The following is an 18777-nucleotide window of genomic DNA, read 5'->3' as shown; positions in this document are numbered from 1 at the left end:
TTCTATTAGAAACCAGTAGGGATGAGAATCCAGGGGAAACTTGGAAGGATTTGCATGGGCTGGTGCTGAATGAGATGAGCAGAACTAGAAAAATGTTGTACACCCTAGCAGCAACATGGAGGTGAAGATCAACCTTGATGGGCTTGTTCATTCTATCAGTGCAACAATCAGGGACAATTCTGGGCTATCTGCAATGGAGAATACCATCTGTATCCAGAGAAAGAATTGTGGACTTTGAACAAAGACCAAAGATTATTATCTTCAATTTAGAAAAAAAAAGTCATCTTTTTATGTAATTTTGCTATCTCTTATACTTTATTTTTCTTCCTTAAGGATATGATTTCTCTCTCATCACATTCAACTGAGATCAATGTATTCCTTGAAAACAAGGTAAAGACCAACAGGTCTTCCATGGGGGTGGGGAGGGGGAAGCAAGAGTGGGGGAAATATTTTAACACTCAAAATAAATAAAATCCTTCTAAATTGCTTTTAAAAACATTAATTACAAAGTGATTATTTTGTTCACCACAAATCAGGAAGGAGTTGTGATCTTTGTTGGTGATAGAAATTTAGCAAAGACAATAACATAAGGAGATTATGATGGAAGAGAATGGATGAGTAATTGAAGATGGCGCAGAGGGTTCTTTCTGTTCAATACCAATACTTTATTTTTTTAGCCTTCCAGACCACTGATAATTTGTTTAACAAATATTAAGCATACATTGTGCATGATTAGTAAGCAGAGTTGTGAAAACTCCTTTTCAAAGTCTCAAAAAGAGAAGCAATTTGCCAATTAACCCTACCATTTAATCCCTTTCCCCTGCTAGCATATTCACTGCTCTGAAGGACCTTCAAAAGTGATCCTAATTTGTTAAAGAGGAAGAAGTTTACTAGGAAAATAAAGGGCAAAGAATGCCTTTTTCTTGTCTATAGTCTAATATGAAACATACAGTCAGCTAAAGGGTCAAAAATAACAAATTGCCTTATACTTTGAGAAGAAAAGCTAAGGAAGAATAGTTTTTCTTTCCCCTTAAAATACAAGAAGAAGGAGGCCACATAGGATTTTATAAACTTGAGCTAGGTAGAAAGTGAGAGCTCATCTAGGACAATCTCTTTATTTTACAAATGATAAAGTGGACACTTGGTGTGTCTGTTTGTCTGTGTGTGTGTGTGTGTGTGTGTGTGTGTGTGTGTGTGTGTGTGAAGGTTTACCACTAAAAATTAGCACGGCAAAGAAGTGAACTAAACACTATGCCATATTTTCACATCCTCTACTTTTTTTTCCTCACTGAGTTGGAATTCAGCTCAATCCAAGTCCCAATTTTTTTGGTAGGGTGGTCTGTAGTAAGGGCTCTAAGCAGGCATTTGATTTAATTATTTTTTTAAATGAAGTTCTTATTCAGTGAAGAGCAGCCTCTTAAGTGATGGAAATGAAACAAGGTTCAAATAAAACATGGTGCCTTTCCCTCATGATCTTGAGTCTAATAGATTTTAAAATGATATAAGTTCCTAAATGGGAATAAAACAAAGTACTTGTATTATTAATTTCACATCAAGATTTTTATAAAAAAGGCTTAATAAATCTTAAAGTGCCATATACATGCAAGTTATAATTGTTAGTATAGGACTGTGAGAAAAATAATGAAGGAACTTGAAGAGCTGATCCAGTCTCTTCCTCCCAAACTCCACCCAAAATGTTTTAATTCATATCAGTATCTATTCTTGGTCAATGGGAGTATGGAAGAATAGTGTATAGAAACATCTTCCAATCAGACAGTGAAAATAAATTTTTTATAGATTCTATTTATAATTCAATTTTATTTTCATTTATATTTAATTATTAGTATTGTTTCTATTATTTTATGGTAAATATAAAGTGTTTCATCTAAATAAATGTACATTTGTGAGCCAGTCTGAAGATCTAATCAATATTTATGGCTAGTAAAAGAAAATGTGTTAGGAATAGTAAACAACTGATTTATGTATGAATTGTTGTAGTCCATCCATTCAAAAATAGGAGGGAAGAAGAATGGTCGCAAATGTATGAAATATTTCAAAAACAAAGCTTGAAAAATAAATAATCAAATTACATATGATTATTTCAATGCAAAACAATAAATTTTAACTAAAAGTTAATAAATAAAATAGATAAAATTTTATCATAAGTATCTACAATTTTATTTTTACTTAATCTCCTCTTCAAATGAATGACAAGATTAACCTGTCAGAATTATTCATGAAGGAATATTCATCTACAAAAAGCAGGTACTTGAAAAATAAGCACATAATATACATAAAACACTTGTTGATGAGCCATTCATTTGAAGAGGAAAGAGAGAAAGCATTCAGATATTCAGAGGGATTAGTATTGGGTCAGGGACAGACATCCCATATCAAAGAAAATGTAATTATTGTCTCATGTATAAAGAGAATCAGATATCAAGAGATTCAAGGTTCACAATCACATTCTTAAACATGTGAATATTTTGAGTTTTTGCTTTTAAAAGAAAAATGCTAAAAAAAGTCATCAGAATACAGTAGTTTAACCTTTTGTTTCCTCATTCATATAGAACCAAACTCAAGTGGGCATGGACATAAACAGTATATCTGGCTCATTTAAAAGGCCAGGTGGTTACAATTCACTCAAATAGAATTTAAGTGGTCAAAGAAGAGTAGGAAATAACTGGTAAAAGTAATGAGAAACTGGTCAAGGTCCAGAAGAGGAGACAATGTCTGAGATATGGTTATCTGAGCCTTTTCTCCTTTATTTCTTAAATGTGGAGAATTTGTAATGCTTCATTTTAAAATTAAGCCTTCGTCTAATTTTTAAAATATACAAAATTTAGATTGCATTAATATCAAATTGTGATGCATCCAAATTATAATTTTAAAGAGAAATGGGCATATATTTAAGGCTGTCCTTACTACTCACCCATAGATATGTATATGTGTATATACATGCATATGTATATACATATTATATAGGTTTATGTAATATTGTAATTAGGCTTAGAGGCAGAACCTGCAGAAATTATGCTCAAAAGTCATTTAGGGAGAAGAAAGAAGGGTAGCCCTTGTAAACATTGTGGAGATGGGCCATAGAGAATAGATTGTAGCTTATTTTACATAAGATCCCATTTTTCAAAGGGAAAGATGGGCTGAAATTCACACAGTAAATCCATTTCCCATGGATGTCATCAGTCAGAATTATGCAGTGAGCTCCAAAACATTGTTAGAAAAGCTATATTTCTTCTATATTACTCCATGATCCACAATGGTCATGATGGAAGGATAGGTCCCAAAACGACATTGACATTGCACAACTTAGTTTCTTGAAAGCATGTATCTGAGTGATCCATTGTACATTCTTATAGCATTCATTATTTAGTAAAGCAGCAATCCTACATATTATCCTCACCTGTGACTATGGATGAGTGCATTAAAAGCCAGTCCATCTGACCAGCTCGTAGTGAAGTTAATGACTTTGACCTGTGGATAGTGGCGAGTTGATTGGCGTACCCAGCTCAGTAAGATCTTTTCACTGTTTGTTTGCTGCAACCCAGCCATGATATTTTTCATTACATTTTTGACCTGCATTGGAAGATAGAATTTCATCATTAAATGTGCTTCTTGTTTGAAATAAAAACTGAATTTTTTTCTCCTTGTATCTTAATGATGTCAATTTGAAGGAATAATTAATATATGAACTTTTGACCAGCAAAAAGGGAAAATATCTGGTCCTAAAAATTATCTGTATTTATGTACTCTTGAATTACTAATGAATTCTGTGATTTTGGATGAATATGCTGAAGAATATAAAAGGTAGTATCACAGTGAGATATGTGTATTTGTGTCTTTCTGTGTGTGTGTGTGTGTGTGTGTGTGTGTGTGTGTTTGTATAGTGTATTCTATTTCCTTGATTCTGGTAGAAAAGGGGAAAAGATATTGGCCAATTAATTTCATTTCTCTCCAATTTGTCCTTAATCTAAGTACCAAGCTACATAGCACATATACACTAGAGTGTCCATTAATGTGTTCCTGGGTTTTTATCTCAACATATTCACAATTATGACCATTAATCAAAGTTATACATGCTGACTGAACTGAAAAAAAGGAATATGGAAATGAGCTTATATCTTTAGAGGAATGAAGGGAAGAATGCACAAAAAAGCAGTGATTTTATAGGTGGCTGATATGCTGTCCTGATTTTATTTTCATTAATTATCTTTAGTACATTTGCCTTTAAACCATTACTTAAAGCCTTTCCAAGTGTCATTCAAGCTATTATATTTCAAATCCTACACCTTTAGTAATTTACTAAAAATTCCTTGTAAGCAGTTTTGCTCCCCACGTTTCAATAATACAATTAGTTTTACATCAGGAAAACATATAGTTCTTGGCATGAAAAATAAGTAATATAAATGCCTAGCTAAGATAACTTCTTTCTCTTATAGTATCACTTTTTAGAAATATAAAGAATGTACATGTGTTCAATCTAAAACAATTTAAATCGAAAAGCATCCAGGCAACAATTATTTATTTAGTACTCACTATGTGCAGGCACTATGTTAAGTGATGAAAATATAAAGAAAGGCAAAAGTATACCCTGGTCTAACCTCTTTAGTAACTTCCAGTCTTGAATCTAATTACCTACTAGATATTTTTTATCTTTAAGACCCATAAAAATCTTAAATCATAAAAAATCTAAAATCTCAAAATGTTCCAAACTAAACTCATTTTCTTTCCCCCTTAATTTTTCCATCCTTATCGCTTTCCTATTATTATTGATTGTGCCACTATACTCCTAGTCATGCAACCTCAAAAAGCAGTGTCATTCTCAATTGTTTATTTTCCCTTACCTGGCCCCAGTGTTATGTGCTGTCCTTTAACACCTTCATCTATTGTAATAGACTGTTGGTTCTGCCTTATTTCTTCCTACTGTAATCTTTCTTCTACTCAGTCAAAAATGATCTTCCTAAAATTCAGATCTAATCACAACACTCTTCCCTTACCGGATAAACATCAGTGGCTCATTATTATCTCCAGGATAAAATATAAAATCTTTAATGAGCATTTTATAGTCCTTCATTACCTGGCTTTTCCCCACTTTCCCAGTGTTTTTTTTTTGTTTTACTCCCCACCATGTACTGTGCAGTCCATTGAAAGTCTTCCTATTTTTCTTGCACACACTACATCTCCCAATTGAGCATTTTCTTTCTCTGACCTCCAAATCTAGAGGTCTCTCACCTCATCTCTACCACCGTCTTTTGTCAAGTTTAAGATGATTTCCCAGTCTTTTACCTTACTTTAATCTCATTGACTTCCAATTTAATCTGAGGTGATTTCCAGTTTAACCTGATAGAAAGATGCATATCTTGTTTATATATGGTTTCTTGTATATTGTCTCTCCCATTAGACTATGAGCTCTTTGAAAGCAGAGACTTTTTATTTTTTATTTTTATTTTTTTACTTTTTTGTATCTTCAAAATTTAGCACATAGAAGACAATAAATGCTTGTTGACTGAATTAATCATCTAGAAGATGTAGAAGCTCACACTGCAATTATGAAGACCAGTCAACTATTGATTATCAAAATCTGATTATCTTCTTTGTATTTGATAGACCACTTTTCCTCTATGCATGATTCAGTTTATCAATGTAGTGAGAATAGACATACTTACTCAAACTTAAAAAACCATTGAATAGAGCATGGTTGAATTTCTAAGAGAACATAGATAAGAGTGAAAAAGAATGGGCAGACAGATATTGGTTGGAATACGCACTATTAACACATCCACGTCAATCACATCATAAATCCATTTGAATAAATAGACTAAAAATGTAGAATTGTTTAACATATTTAAATATAAATTTCCATGTTAAAGCTTGACATAAGATTTCTGAAATTCATGTTTTGTCTGGTTTTATAAAGGCAGTAATGAAAGCAAGATGTATAAATTTTACATGAATATATAAGAATAGTTCAATTTAAATTATCTAAATGGTAATTAATTAAAGAAAGGAAAAATAATCCATGAAAGAAGGCCAGAAAAAAAAGTCTTAAAAAGGCAAAAGGAAATACAAACCACTGTTAAGAGGGTGGCAAGTGATACTGAAGATAAAAGGGAAGCTTGAAAATTTCAGTCTTGGATAGCATCTTCCTTAGAATTATCTGAATATGCTGAAGAACAAAATTTTTAATATGCCTATAAAGGGGAAGGGCTCTTGTTGAACAGAAGGAGATGGTTCTCTGAGACCTAACAAGGCTAACTGGGTGGGGGTGGGGGGAAGAGAGTGGATAAGCTGTCTTCCAGTCTGCCAAAAACTGATATATTGATCTGTTAGGGGCCACTCATTCTTGTTGATGCATTTAGGAACACTGCCACTTGACAGATCCAAAAGAATATAGATTATACCTCTAATAATTGCAGTGATTTTAGGTAAGCACAAGTTACTTATACTATAAAAATTTCTATTTCTATCCAGCTTATTTTCTGTTCTACTCTACATTCCTCCCAGCTGCCTTGTACAGCTAAGAGTGACTCCCTTTGGAGGTCTACTTACTGATTGGTGAGTCCCAGCCCAGGACTGCTATTTCTTCAGGACCCCTCATCATTTTCTCTGTTCTGTTACACCTTTATTATCAGTTGTTTTGACCCAGTGTGTGTTCCCAATTTCTAATCCATATTTATGTTCTTCTTTTCCTATTGTAAACTCTTTGAAAGTGGTGAGTTTTTTCTTGATTTTGTATTCCCAGCAATTCGCACGCCTAGCATATAATTATCAATTATATACTTAATAAATGCTTTGTGAAACTATTCACCTACCTATCCATCTATTGATGTCAAAATATTGAAAAAAATATATAGTTTCAGATTTGGAATTGTAAAGAAAATTAAAGAGCATCTTATCATCATTTTATAGATTCTAGATAGTTTCTAAATAGTGAGAATAGTTTACAAAGAATTATAGAGACCAGAAGTACTTTAAAATGGGAAATATCTCACATTTAAAAAATATAAGGGGAATTCACAAAAAAATATAGATTAATGAACTTGACTTTAATTCTTGGCAAAATTCAACAATGGCTGATTTAATAATTTATGAGCCCAATGCAAAACCATTTGTGACTACAAAGGGTCAGCATTAAGTCAATGAAATTTAAAAAAATAATGGTACCACTTCCTGTGGTACATTTGGAATTTTCACTGCACAGAATCTTCCAATTCTTTTTACAGATGAAGAAACTGAGGCTTAGAGTTAAGTAACTTGCACAGGTCGAAAAGCTAGTAAGTGTCTGAGGCCAGATTTAACCTGAGGAAGAAAAATCTTTTTGACCATGTGCTTTTGGTCCTGCACTGCCTAGTTGTCCCTTTGTCTTATATTTATATTTAATTAATCATAGAAAGACAGCAATTCATAGTTTTAAAAGTGAAGATTTTAATTAACATCAGGTCAATGAATCATATTAACTTAATTTTAGTGTATATTAATAAAATAGACATTATATTTTGTACTGCTCAGGCTCCATTGGATCAACTGTGTCAATTCTGTGCACCCCATTTTTTAAGAAAAAGCACTGAAAAAATAATGTAACCAGTATTAAATGACCTTCACAAACTTCAGTGGCTCCCTATTTCATTCATGATCAAATATAAAATTCTAGGTAACAATTTTAAAGGCCTTCACAATTTGAATCTTGTCTTTTCAGTTTTTTTTTTTTTTGTCTTGGGTCAGTTGGTTGTTGTCTTTCCTTCTCAAAGTGAACCAAAATAATGTCATTAATATTAGAGACAAGTATGTCTGACTATGACTGATCAGACCAATGCTAGCTTGGGATATTCTATCACAGGTTGCGTACAAGTAGTACATGTGAATATTTGGAGATTTAGTTTTTCTAAATTTGTGCTTCTGACATTTCTTTTGAGTTATTTCAATCCTGCTTTGCTCAAAGAGCACAACACCATCTTGGATGAGGGCATGCCGTGTTGGGTGGTTCTGTTCCTGTGTCTCTCATTTTATCCACTCATTTTAAAATTCTTAAAAAGAGACCTTGGGAAGGTCCTTGTATTGCTTCTTAGACCACCATGTGAGTGCTTGCCTTGTGTGAGTTCTCCATATAGTCTTGTTCTATTTAATTATACTTTATATCCTGTAAGCTGAAGTCTTATTATGCTTCTTCTATTTCTCACATGAGACATACCATCTTCAAAGTCTTGGCTTTTTCACTGACCATCCCTATCCCCAAGAAGGTTCTCCTCTCTCCTCTCCAACTTACCTTATGTAACTTTCTTTAGATTCAGTTAACCTCCTGTTATTTGTCTTTATCACTCTTCTTCCTTCCTTCAGCCCCTAATGCTAATTTTTCCCCTTTGAGATTACAATCCATTTTCATTATATAAAACTTCTTTGTACACAGACATCATCTTCCCTATTAAAATGGGAATTCCATAAGGAGGAGTATGGTTTTCTATAAATCCATAGGATTTAATACATTTTCTCATACACAATAAGAGCTTGTTTTACTGGGGGTGGGTGGGTAGAGACTTGAAATTGAGTCAAGGAAGAAACTGAATAGAGAACTCCAATGGTTTGCTATTTGAAGAGAAGGACATGTTGAAAGGAGAGTTGTTTTCAATCATTTAAAGAAGAGGGAATAGACATTTTTATGTTTTCCTTCTGGTAGATGAAGCATGACTAATTTGTAGAACTTACAGGAAGGCCAATCTGACCAGAATATAAAAAGTGTTTCTTGAAAATATCAACTAGAACAACTAAAAAAACTGCCTGCTTTATGAAATAATTAGCTCTTTGTTTTCCTGGGTTGTTTAAAAGGAGGCTGAGATGATCATGTATCAAGGCTTTTACAGCTGGGTTCTCGTCCCAGGCATCCCCTCACCATGTTGTCAATATTTTGATCATCATCTCTCTCATCACTCCCAACACTGGGCTCTGCTCCCGGGTTCATCAATCTCTAATAGAATAGTATTGACCTTATTTGATTAGGATCCCACTCCAAGGCAAATATCTGGTCAGCTCCACACTAAACTACCCAACTGTGCCTTCTTTCCCTTTCCAGTTCCTCTTAGGCCAAGAAATGTTTTGCTTGCTTGCATTTTATATCTTTGGTGTTTATCATAGAACCTGGCAAACGAGTAAGTGTTTAATATGTGCTTTTCATTTGCTAATATCAATGGATTAATCAATGTCAATCAATTCAAGGTCACTTTAGAAGGCAATTACCTACAAGATATATATTTTTAAGTCTATTTAAGTTTTCTTTTCAATCCTCTCAGCAATGGTTAGCATTGTAAAGTGTCTTTCTTAGCAAGTTTGAAATTCCTAATATTACAATTAATCTTTGAGCTAGATAATACAGATGCCTTTAAAATACTGTAGTCTAAATGCAGGTGACACTTGAGAGAGTAGTTTTCCTATATGAATATAAAAATGGTTTTACGTGTAATATATTTAATAATAGCTGATATTTTTTGTCCATTACAAAAAATAAGTGGAGATGTTTCATGCCAGTGGTTAAATTCCTACAAAAAGAAATTGGGGAAAAAACATAGCAAACACTAAGAACATGCAAAATATGGGTATTATACATGTAGACATATATGCACATTAAAGAAAGTTACTTCAAGGTGAACTAAGAGAAAATTCATGGATCTGCTGATCTGTTGAAATATTATTATTATTATTATTATTATAATCTAGAGTTAAATTAAAATTGAAGAAAAAACTGCTCAAAATTCTCTAGTGTCTCATAATCTGCCTGTTCTTAATGCCTCAGATACCAGGTAAACAGAATGTCATGAGCTAGGCTAATTTTAAAAGCAGTTATTTTGAGGATGGATTTATTTTGTTTGAAATACATATGTTTGTTTTTCAGGTCATGGTCAATAATGAAAAGAAGGTACAGGGAACACAAAATTAATAAAGAAAACATTCATTAGGGGCTCTCACCTGCCAATTAAGAATTATATTCCATATCAAACCAAGAGTCAGTTTATGATTTCCATCTACTATGTCTGTGCTTCCAATATTCACTAAATCAACCTGTTGGAGAAAGAAAGAAAGATATATAAAGATACTCAAGGGGGAAAAAAGTGTACTGTGAAGGGGAACAAGATAATAAAGTAATTAAATCTAGATGTTTCCACAGACTAAACAGCATAGCAATCAGTTGCTTAACTAACCATAACAAATTTGAAAGTAATATTAAAATAAAACATCAGTTCTCAAAATAACTTTTGATAAGAAGAAAATATATCCTGAACATATTTATAATGAAATAGTAAATCTATGTGTTTTCAAAACAGACCAGATGATGATAAATTTTCTCAATATCCTTCACCAAACTTATAATCAAACTAAAAATAGAATATAAGGAATATATAAAGTTGATAATATGCAACGAACTCAGAGGAAATTTTACTGAATATCATTTATCTACCCTTTTGAAACCCGAGCAGCAGATTTGGCAGATCACATAGAGCTATTGCAAAGAGACTGAGAATTCTGACAAAATCAGAAACAACAGGGGTGGAATTTATGGAACCACATACTTCAATCCATATTACTTATATTATTGAAATATGTAGTTTCACTAAAGTGTTGAGATCCTTAATTTTCCAAAACTAATTGTCTCTTTTCTGAAGAAGAGCCTAATTAGGTTTAGAAATGTTTGTCACAAGGTCTGGGCCATCATTTGAAAGCAAAACTGGAAGAATGCTATGAATATTTAGATTAAAAAATTCCTCAATATAGTCTCATAGGCACATTTTCATTGATATTCCTCAAATCCAATATAAGTTTTTTGAGTGTAAGCACTCTTTTGTTACCCCTCAATCCAGTGTATTTATATGTTTTATTTTGTAGTGGAAAAAAGGATGGTGGTGGTAAGATGGGTTCAGATTCTGTTTCTGATGAACTATATAACTTTTTAGTGCCCCCAGATGTTTTGGTAGGAGTTTCCCCATCGACAGTTTCTTGCACCAATGAAATCAAAGTTCCAGGGAATACCAGAAGTTAAAAAAAAACTATTTGCCTTCCCACAGTGGGTACTCAACTCACTATATTTATTTAACTGAAAATAAACTTTCATGAGACTGATGAGATGATGAGGAACAAATGAGATCATGCATGTAAATGTGCATCATAAAGAAAAAATTGCTGGCATTATTATTTTCAAGTATATAAGAAAAGAGTGCTTAAGATTTTTTAATGGAAAGGCATAGTTTCTTCATCTTATGATTGTACCTTTGATTTAAAAAGTGATATTCATATCTCCAAAGCATATCTTATTTTCCTTATTTTATTTTTTAAATATCAATGTAGACATTCCTTTAAAATATTAGAAAAACAAGGTTTGGTGATACTTTCAAAAAAAGTTAATGGAAATGAGCCCATTTCATATTTTTCTTTCAATCTAACCCACAAATTACTGAATACAATTAAGTCTAAACAAGAACATTTTGTAGGACTCTGTGGATAAATACTGAATAGATATTCTAAAATCAAGTTGATATTTTTAACAACATGTATAAGGAAAGAGATTGATTAGATGAACCTCTAATCATTTTTAAGATCTCCAATCAGCCTGATGAACTTAACAAGGAATGGACCAAGGTCTAAAGGTCACCTGTGACTGAGGTAAATGTGTTCTTAATTTCTTTACTGAGAACAAATAACTCCACTGAGACTAGGGATTCCCTCATAGGTGAATTAGAAGGTTCAGACTTATGAAGAAAGAGTTCCCTTTACTGTTGTGGTTTCTAAAGGTGAGCTAAGAGCTCAGTCTATTTTTTTTTCTTATTCTTTCAAACAAAAGTATGGTATTTGGGTGTGAGGGACAGAAGAGGACAGTTTTTCTTCTTTTTTCCATTCAGAAGCAAAATATGGCAACTGATATAGGCACAGAGCAATCAGACTATGCTTGCCCATATAGTATGAGTTCATTAGTAATTTTCAGTATGAGGAATTAGGATTAAGGGAAACAGATGCATAAAAGATAATTTTTATAAAGTGTTCATCAGATTCTAAAGGGTTGTTTTTTTGTGTGTGTTTTGTTTTGTTTTGTTTTTATTCCTCTGGATGGGGATAATAGAGTCCATAGTCAGTTAAATACAGTTGTCCTAGCTCTCTGGACTGTCAAGTGGAGCTACTTCCATCAAGGTTGTTCATCTCACAATGTTGTTGACATGAACATTGTTCTCTTGGTTCTACTCCCTTCGTTCAGCATAAGATCTCATAAGTCCTTCCATGCTTTTTTAGAGTTTGACCATGTAAGATTTCTTATATAACAATAATATTCCATAGCATTCATGTACCATAATGTGTTTGGCTATTCCCCAATTGATGGGCATTCCCTCAATTACCAATTCTATGCCTCTACAAAAAGAGCTGCTATGAATATTTTGGAACATGTAGGACATTTTTCTTTTTTAAAAATTTCTTTTGGATATAGACCAATAATTGGAATCACTGGATCAAAGAATTTTTTAATTAGTATTTTCACTTCTGATTTCAATCAATCAACAACCATTAATTTCACTACTTTAGGTAACATATTTATGTGTATGTATGTATGTATGTATGTTCATATGGCATTAGAACACTAAAGGTCAGCTAGGTGGCAGAGTGGATAGAGTATTGGGTCTGGAATCAAGAATACCCGAGATCAAAATTGACTTCAGTCAGTTATTAGCTATGTGATCAGTGTCCTCATGAGGTGGAGAAGAAAATGGCAAAACACTTGAGTATTGTTTCCAAGAAATTTCCAAATAGGATCATGAAGAGTGAGACATGAGTGAAAACAACTGAATAATAACAAGAACTCAGAAGATGACATGTTACCTTTGATTTTTTTAATGTTAGAAATATAGCTTGGACCCAAGTCTTCCTGATTCAATCCTGGTCTCACTATCCATGAAACATTGCTGCCTGTCATTATTCACTGTACACTAGAAAACTATGATGACAACCCAAGATTTATCAGTATAAAAGATAGAATTCTTATGACAAAGTTAAATGAGGGAATAGAAGAAAGTTTGTTTTTTAAATTTTATGTATTTAAAGCAATGGGGTTAAGTGACTTTCCCAAGGTCATAGAGCTAGGCAATTATTAAGTATCTCAGGTCAAATTTGAACTCGGGTCCTCCTCACTCCAGGACCTGTGCTTCATCCACTGCACCATCTAGCTGTCCCCTAGAGGAAAGTTTTATAGGATATCATCAGAGATCCATTGAAATATTGGAATATAAGAAAAATATGAAACCATGCCTCCTCAGTTGACTGAAATAAGAATATTAATCTGGTTACAACAAAAGTCCAGGCAGCCTTCTCAAAGAAAAATGGAGGGTGAATATCTGATCTTTTTTTCTCCTGAATTAGTGAGTATAAAATTTTCTGCAACTTTTAGTCAACTAAGACACTTTACCACACCTGAGATGCTGTTAGGCATAGGAGAGAGTATAGTATTTCTGTTATTCTCATTTTTCATTTTTTCATTTTTTTTTAGATTTTTCAAGGCAATGGGGTTAAGTGGCTTGCCCAAGGCCACATGGTTAGGTAATTACTAAGTGTGTGAGGTTGGATTTGAACCCAGGTACTCCTGACTCCAAGGCTGGTGCTCTATCTACTACGCCACTATTCCCGTTATTCTCAAGTAAAAGGTTGTGTCACTGAAACTGAGAGTGAATCCAGTCTTTTCTTTTTTCTCTGCCTCCTACTGTCCTTTCTTCAATAATCCCTTCCCTACTTTGCTCAGTGCTGAGGAATACTGTTACAAAGAGTAGGGAAGAGCTGAACTCTTGGCCATTCCTTCATTCGATTTGGGGAAGAGATCTTCGGAAAATGTTGCAAAAGGTCAAAGCTAGTCAGCAATTAGAAGTAACCTTTTTATTTCTGTTTATCCCTTCCAGTCTTATACACACTCTTCATAATACATCAAAGCAGGCCCCAAACATGAGCCATAATACTATACTAAAAAAAAATGAATCTGGAAACCTGAAGACTGAAGGAAGTTAGTGTCAAAGTACATGTGGCTAAAAACTGACAAAAAAAATAACAACTACTTGTGCAAATTGGAGTCCTCCTTCTCCAACCCCAGTCCCCCAAATCCTTGCCTTTCTTCTAAAAGTTTAGGGAATTTATCTTCATTGACTTGTTTACTTGCTTTTTTGGAGAGTGAGAGAGAGGTTAGTAATGTGAGAGATCAGTGTTTGGCAGCAGCACCTGCAGATGAGAATACTATTACTGCAGATGAAATTCCCTACAAAAGAAATCTAAATGCTCCATCAACATCTAAATCTTAAAAATTTGAAAAATAATGATCTTTTTTCAATTCATATAACAAATTGAAGCATGATAATTTAATGATGAGATTGAGTTTAGATTACTATAGCTCTGGGAACAAGATTTGAGAAATAGCACCATAATTTGTTTTTGTTTTTTTTTTGTTGTTGTTGTGGTGGTATTTTTTTCTTTTTCTTACAGAATAATAGTTATATCTCACTCGTCATTAAAAATGGTAATATAATACTGTATTAATCAGATATGATATTTTTACAATGCACATGTATTATAGGTTCATATCATGGAGAAATAAAAGAATAAAGATAGCATTAACTGGGTGGTTATGAGAAAGATGTGGGGTCAGAGTTCAACTCATTTAATAATATCATTTTCTTTAAAAAATAATTCTTTTGCCTTAAACAGAAGATTAAGAATACTTAATTTTCTAAAATTGATTTATTAATGGTTTGCAAATCATTTATTTTCAGTATATATAAATGTTAAATTCCTGTTCTTAAATATAGGATATATAATATACTTTTCCCTACACAAGTATACTCATTAGTATGCACTTCAATCTTATGTTCTAGTCAGCCCTGGATTTCCTCTAATGATGGGATCTTGAGAAAGACTTTTACTTATTCTAGACTTCATCTCTAAAATAAGAGGTTTGAACTAAATAATTTCTAATGTCCCTTCTAAATCAAAAAAAAAAACTCCATGATATTCTATTTTTAAAATTTTAAAATAAGAAAAAAAAAATTCTTTCACAAGGCATCTGTCATAATGTGGTTAGGCTGAAGATACGGAACTACATATGAAAAGAATTCAAGAACATATAAATTTTTAAAATATATTGCATGCAGCATATCAAAAATGTAGGAATGGCAAAAGATCTTTGCTGTCCTGAAGGCATATTTTTACATTGAGAGTTGATTTGATACATTTACGCTATTTAAAATTTTAAGCCTTTAGGGAATGAATCATGTCTATTTTTCATTCAGGATTGAATATGCTCAAACTATTATTATTTCATGATCTATATAGAACTATACCAACAACCCACAGAGTGTGTGCACATGAGCCATATTTTTCTCGGGATTTACATTATAGAGTCTTTGATAACTATAACTGTAACTCTTTAAGGTTTATTTCTTAACATTATATGAATGTAGAAGTTGAAATTTTAGAGTGTTCTTTGTAAAAAAAATCCCATTTTGCTATTAAAAATTTTATTGTTCTACATATTCCATAAACAGTGTCCCTGATTTCAAGAAGATAATTTATAGGTATTTGAAATCAAATAAGTGTGTGTGTAGACAGTGCCACTTATCCTAGGGAATATAAAAGAACAATTGTAAAGAGTCAGCATGGTGATAAGGAAAGAGCATTTCTATTATAAACATCTGGTTTTACTTTCATTTCTTCTAACAACTAGATATATTATATTGAGCAAATCACAATGTTATTGGGCAACAATTTTCTTATCTGTAAACTAGAGGAGTTAAACTGCATGATTTTCTTTTCTTTGTTTCTTTCTTTTAATTTTTTCCATCTATATGCACATGTATATATTTTTGTTTGTTTTTTAGTTTTTGCTAGGCAATGGGGTTAAGTGGCTTAGCCAAGGCCACACAGCTAGGTAACTATTAAGTCTTCTGAGGTCGGATTTGAACTCTGGTACTCCTGACTCCAGGGCTGGGGCTCTATCCATTGTGCCACCTAGCTGCCCCTACATGTATATTTTTAAGTTACAAAATTTTCTTCCACCCTCCCTTCCTATTTTCCTTCCTGCAGTGGCAAACAGTAAAGGTTGTATTGTATATGTATTGTATATACATATTTTTAATAAACATGTATACAGATTAGTCATTTTTGGTTTGAGGAATTAGGATTAAGGGAAAGAGATACATAAGAGATAATTTTTATAACATGTTCATCAGATTCTAAAGGGTTGTGTTTTATTTTATTTTGTTTTTCTTCCTCTGGATGGGATAAGATTGTACATAGCTGGTCTAATACAGTTATCCTAGCTAGAGGAGCTGCTTCCACCAAGGTTGATCATCTCACAATGTTGTTAATGTGTTCATTGTTCTTTTGGTTCTGCTTCCTTCACTCAGCATCAGATCCTGTAACTCATTCTATGCTTCGCTAGAAGCATAAATTTCGCGAAATGGATATTTAGACTGATTTAACAAGGATTTATTATTCCCTATGTGCTAAACATTGTGCTCAGTTCTTTACAAATTTTATCTTAATTTTCAATGATGGTAGTTCTAATTTTACAGGTGAGAACATTGAGGCAAACAGGGTTAAGTAATTTGTACAGGATCACACAGCTACTAAATGCATCTAAGCACAGCAGACTGATCACTGGCCCTGGGACCAAGAGGCCCAGAGCCCACATACCACCCCTGAGACCCAGCAACCACTTGGCTCTCTGGTTGCGGACAGGCTACCCAATCTCCACCCATTGCAAGAAGTAAAAAAGAAAATGTGTTATATCTGACTGTTCTCTCCTATGATCTACCCTCTCCTCTATCATTCACATCTTCCCCTTCCCCCTTTCCCCCTTCTCTCCTTTTCACTCTAGATGTCTATACCCTATTGAGTGTGTATGCTGTTTCATCTCTGAGCCATTTCTGATGAGAGTGAAGGTTCCCCCTTGCCTTCCCACTTCCATATCATCGCCAAAGCTCATTGTAATAAAGAAGAATTTTATTATATGAAATATCTTAGCCTATTCCACCTCTCCTTTCTCTTACTCCAAGTGCATTTCCCTTTTATCCATTGACTCCATTTTTATAATATATATTATATCTTCAAATTTGACTCTCTCCTGTGCTTCATCTATTAAACCTCCTTCTACCTGCTCTATTAAATGAGGAGTTTCATATCAGTATTATCAGTATCATTTGTCTATGCAGGAATACATGCAGTTCATTATCATTAAGTCCCTCATATTTTACCGTTTTCCTCTGCTCACTATGCTTCACCTGAGTCCTGTATTTGAAGGTCAAACTTCCTGTTCAGCACTGGTTGCTTCAACAGGAATATTTGAAAATTCCCCTGGTTCCCCTGGTCCCTCTTTTCCCCTGGAAGAGGATGTTCAGTTTTTACTGGGTAGTTGATTTTTGGTTGCATTCCAAGCTCTTTTGCCTTCAAGAATATTATAATCCAAACCCTTAATGTAGTTGCTGCTAAGTCCTGTGTGATCCTGACTGCAGCTCCGTGATATTTGAATTGTGTTCTTCTGGCTGCTTGTAATATTTTCTCTTGGACTTGGGAGTTCTGGAACTTGGCTATAATATTCTTGGGGTTGGTTTGTTGGATCTCTTTCTGAGGAAGATTGGTGGATTCTCTCAATTTCTATTTTGCCCTCTGCTTCTAGGATATCAGGACAATTTTCCTGATGGATTTGTTTAAAAATGAGGTCAAGGCTCTTTTCCTGATCATGACTTTCAGGTATCCCCAAAATTTTCAGATTATCTTTTCTGAATCTGTTTTCCAGACCAGTTGTTTTTGCAATGAGATTTTTCACATTTTCTTCTAATTTTTCATTCTTTTTGTTGAAGTATTGTTTTTAATCCTCGTAAAGTCATCAGCTTCCTTTAGCTCCATTCTACTTCTGAAGAATTTGTTTTTCTCAGAAAGCTTTCTTATCTCCTTTTCCGTCTGGCTAATTCTGCTTTTTAAAGCATTCCCCTCCTCAATAACTTTTGAACTATTTTATCCATTTTACCTATGCTGGTTTTTAATATGTTATTTTCTTTATCTTTTTTTGGATCTCCTTGACTAAGCTGCTGACTTCCTTTTCATATTTTTCCTGCATCTCTCTCATTTCTTATCCCAATCTTTCTATCTCCCTTACTTGATTTGAAAAATCTTTTTTGAGCTCTGTTACTGCCTGAGCCCAATTTCCATTTTTCATAGAAGCTTTAGATTCAGAAGCTTGTACTTCCTCATATTCAGATTGAGTATTTTGATCCTTGGGATCATAGACAAAGAATTTCTCAATGATATTCCTCTTTTTTCTCTGTTTACTCATTTTTCTAGCCTGTGTATAGTTTTGGGGTGCTTCCTGAACTTTTGAGTATTATTAGGAAACCTGCATTGGGGGCTTTTTTGGTACATCCCACTGGGACCCTTACTCCTCCAAGGGCATATGCTCTCTTGAATGTGCTTTGATATGTAGATGACCACAGCAACTCCCCTCTGCCCTGGAGTATGAGGAGGATCCCTACTATCTCAATATGGAACCTGCAACCTGGATCTGAGTGTGGGCAAACAGGAGAGTTCTGCCCCTGGGATAGCAGAGAGATTTCTGCAGTCTCCCCTGCCCCCTTTACCATCTGTGGGCTGTGCTCTGGAGGTACAGGTTGGTTTCTCCTGATTCTCCCTGCACAGGCCAGTGTTCCTCACTCCACACTCATTCTAGTGTAGCAGAGTTCTCTCACAGCGCCTTCAAGCTGTTGC

The 18777-nt window shown here is 33.7% G+C and overlaps 1 protein-coding gene across 1 annotated transcript in view; it reads right to left on the bottom strand.

The window, feature by feature from the left end:
- The window catches only part of DMD (dystrophin), a 2282785-nt gene that overhangs the window by 1847217 nt on the left and 416791 nt on the right, over positions 1 to 18777 (bottom strand). The window contains exons 6-7 of the mRNA XM_074220296.1: positions 9970 to 10062; positions 3419 to 3591 (exon numbers count right to left, since the gene is read on the bottom strand). Of these exons, the coding sequence (XP_074076397.1) occupies positions 3419 to 3591; positions 9970 to 10062 (266 nt within the window). The remainder of the gene's footprint in view (positions 1 to 3418; positions 3592 to 9969; positions 10063 to 18777) is intronic.

The sequence above is a fragment of the Macrotis lagotis genome, chromosome 1 (assembly GCF_037893015.1).
Source record: "Macrotis lagotis isolate mMagLag1 chromosome 1, bilby.v1.9.chrom.fasta, whole genome shotgun sequence".
NCBI classification, from domain to species: Eukaryota; Metazoa; Chordata; class Mammalia; order Peramelemorphia; family Peramelidae; genus Macrotis; species Macrotis lagotis.
This window is presented reverse-complemented; position numbering and strand designations above follow the sequence as displayed.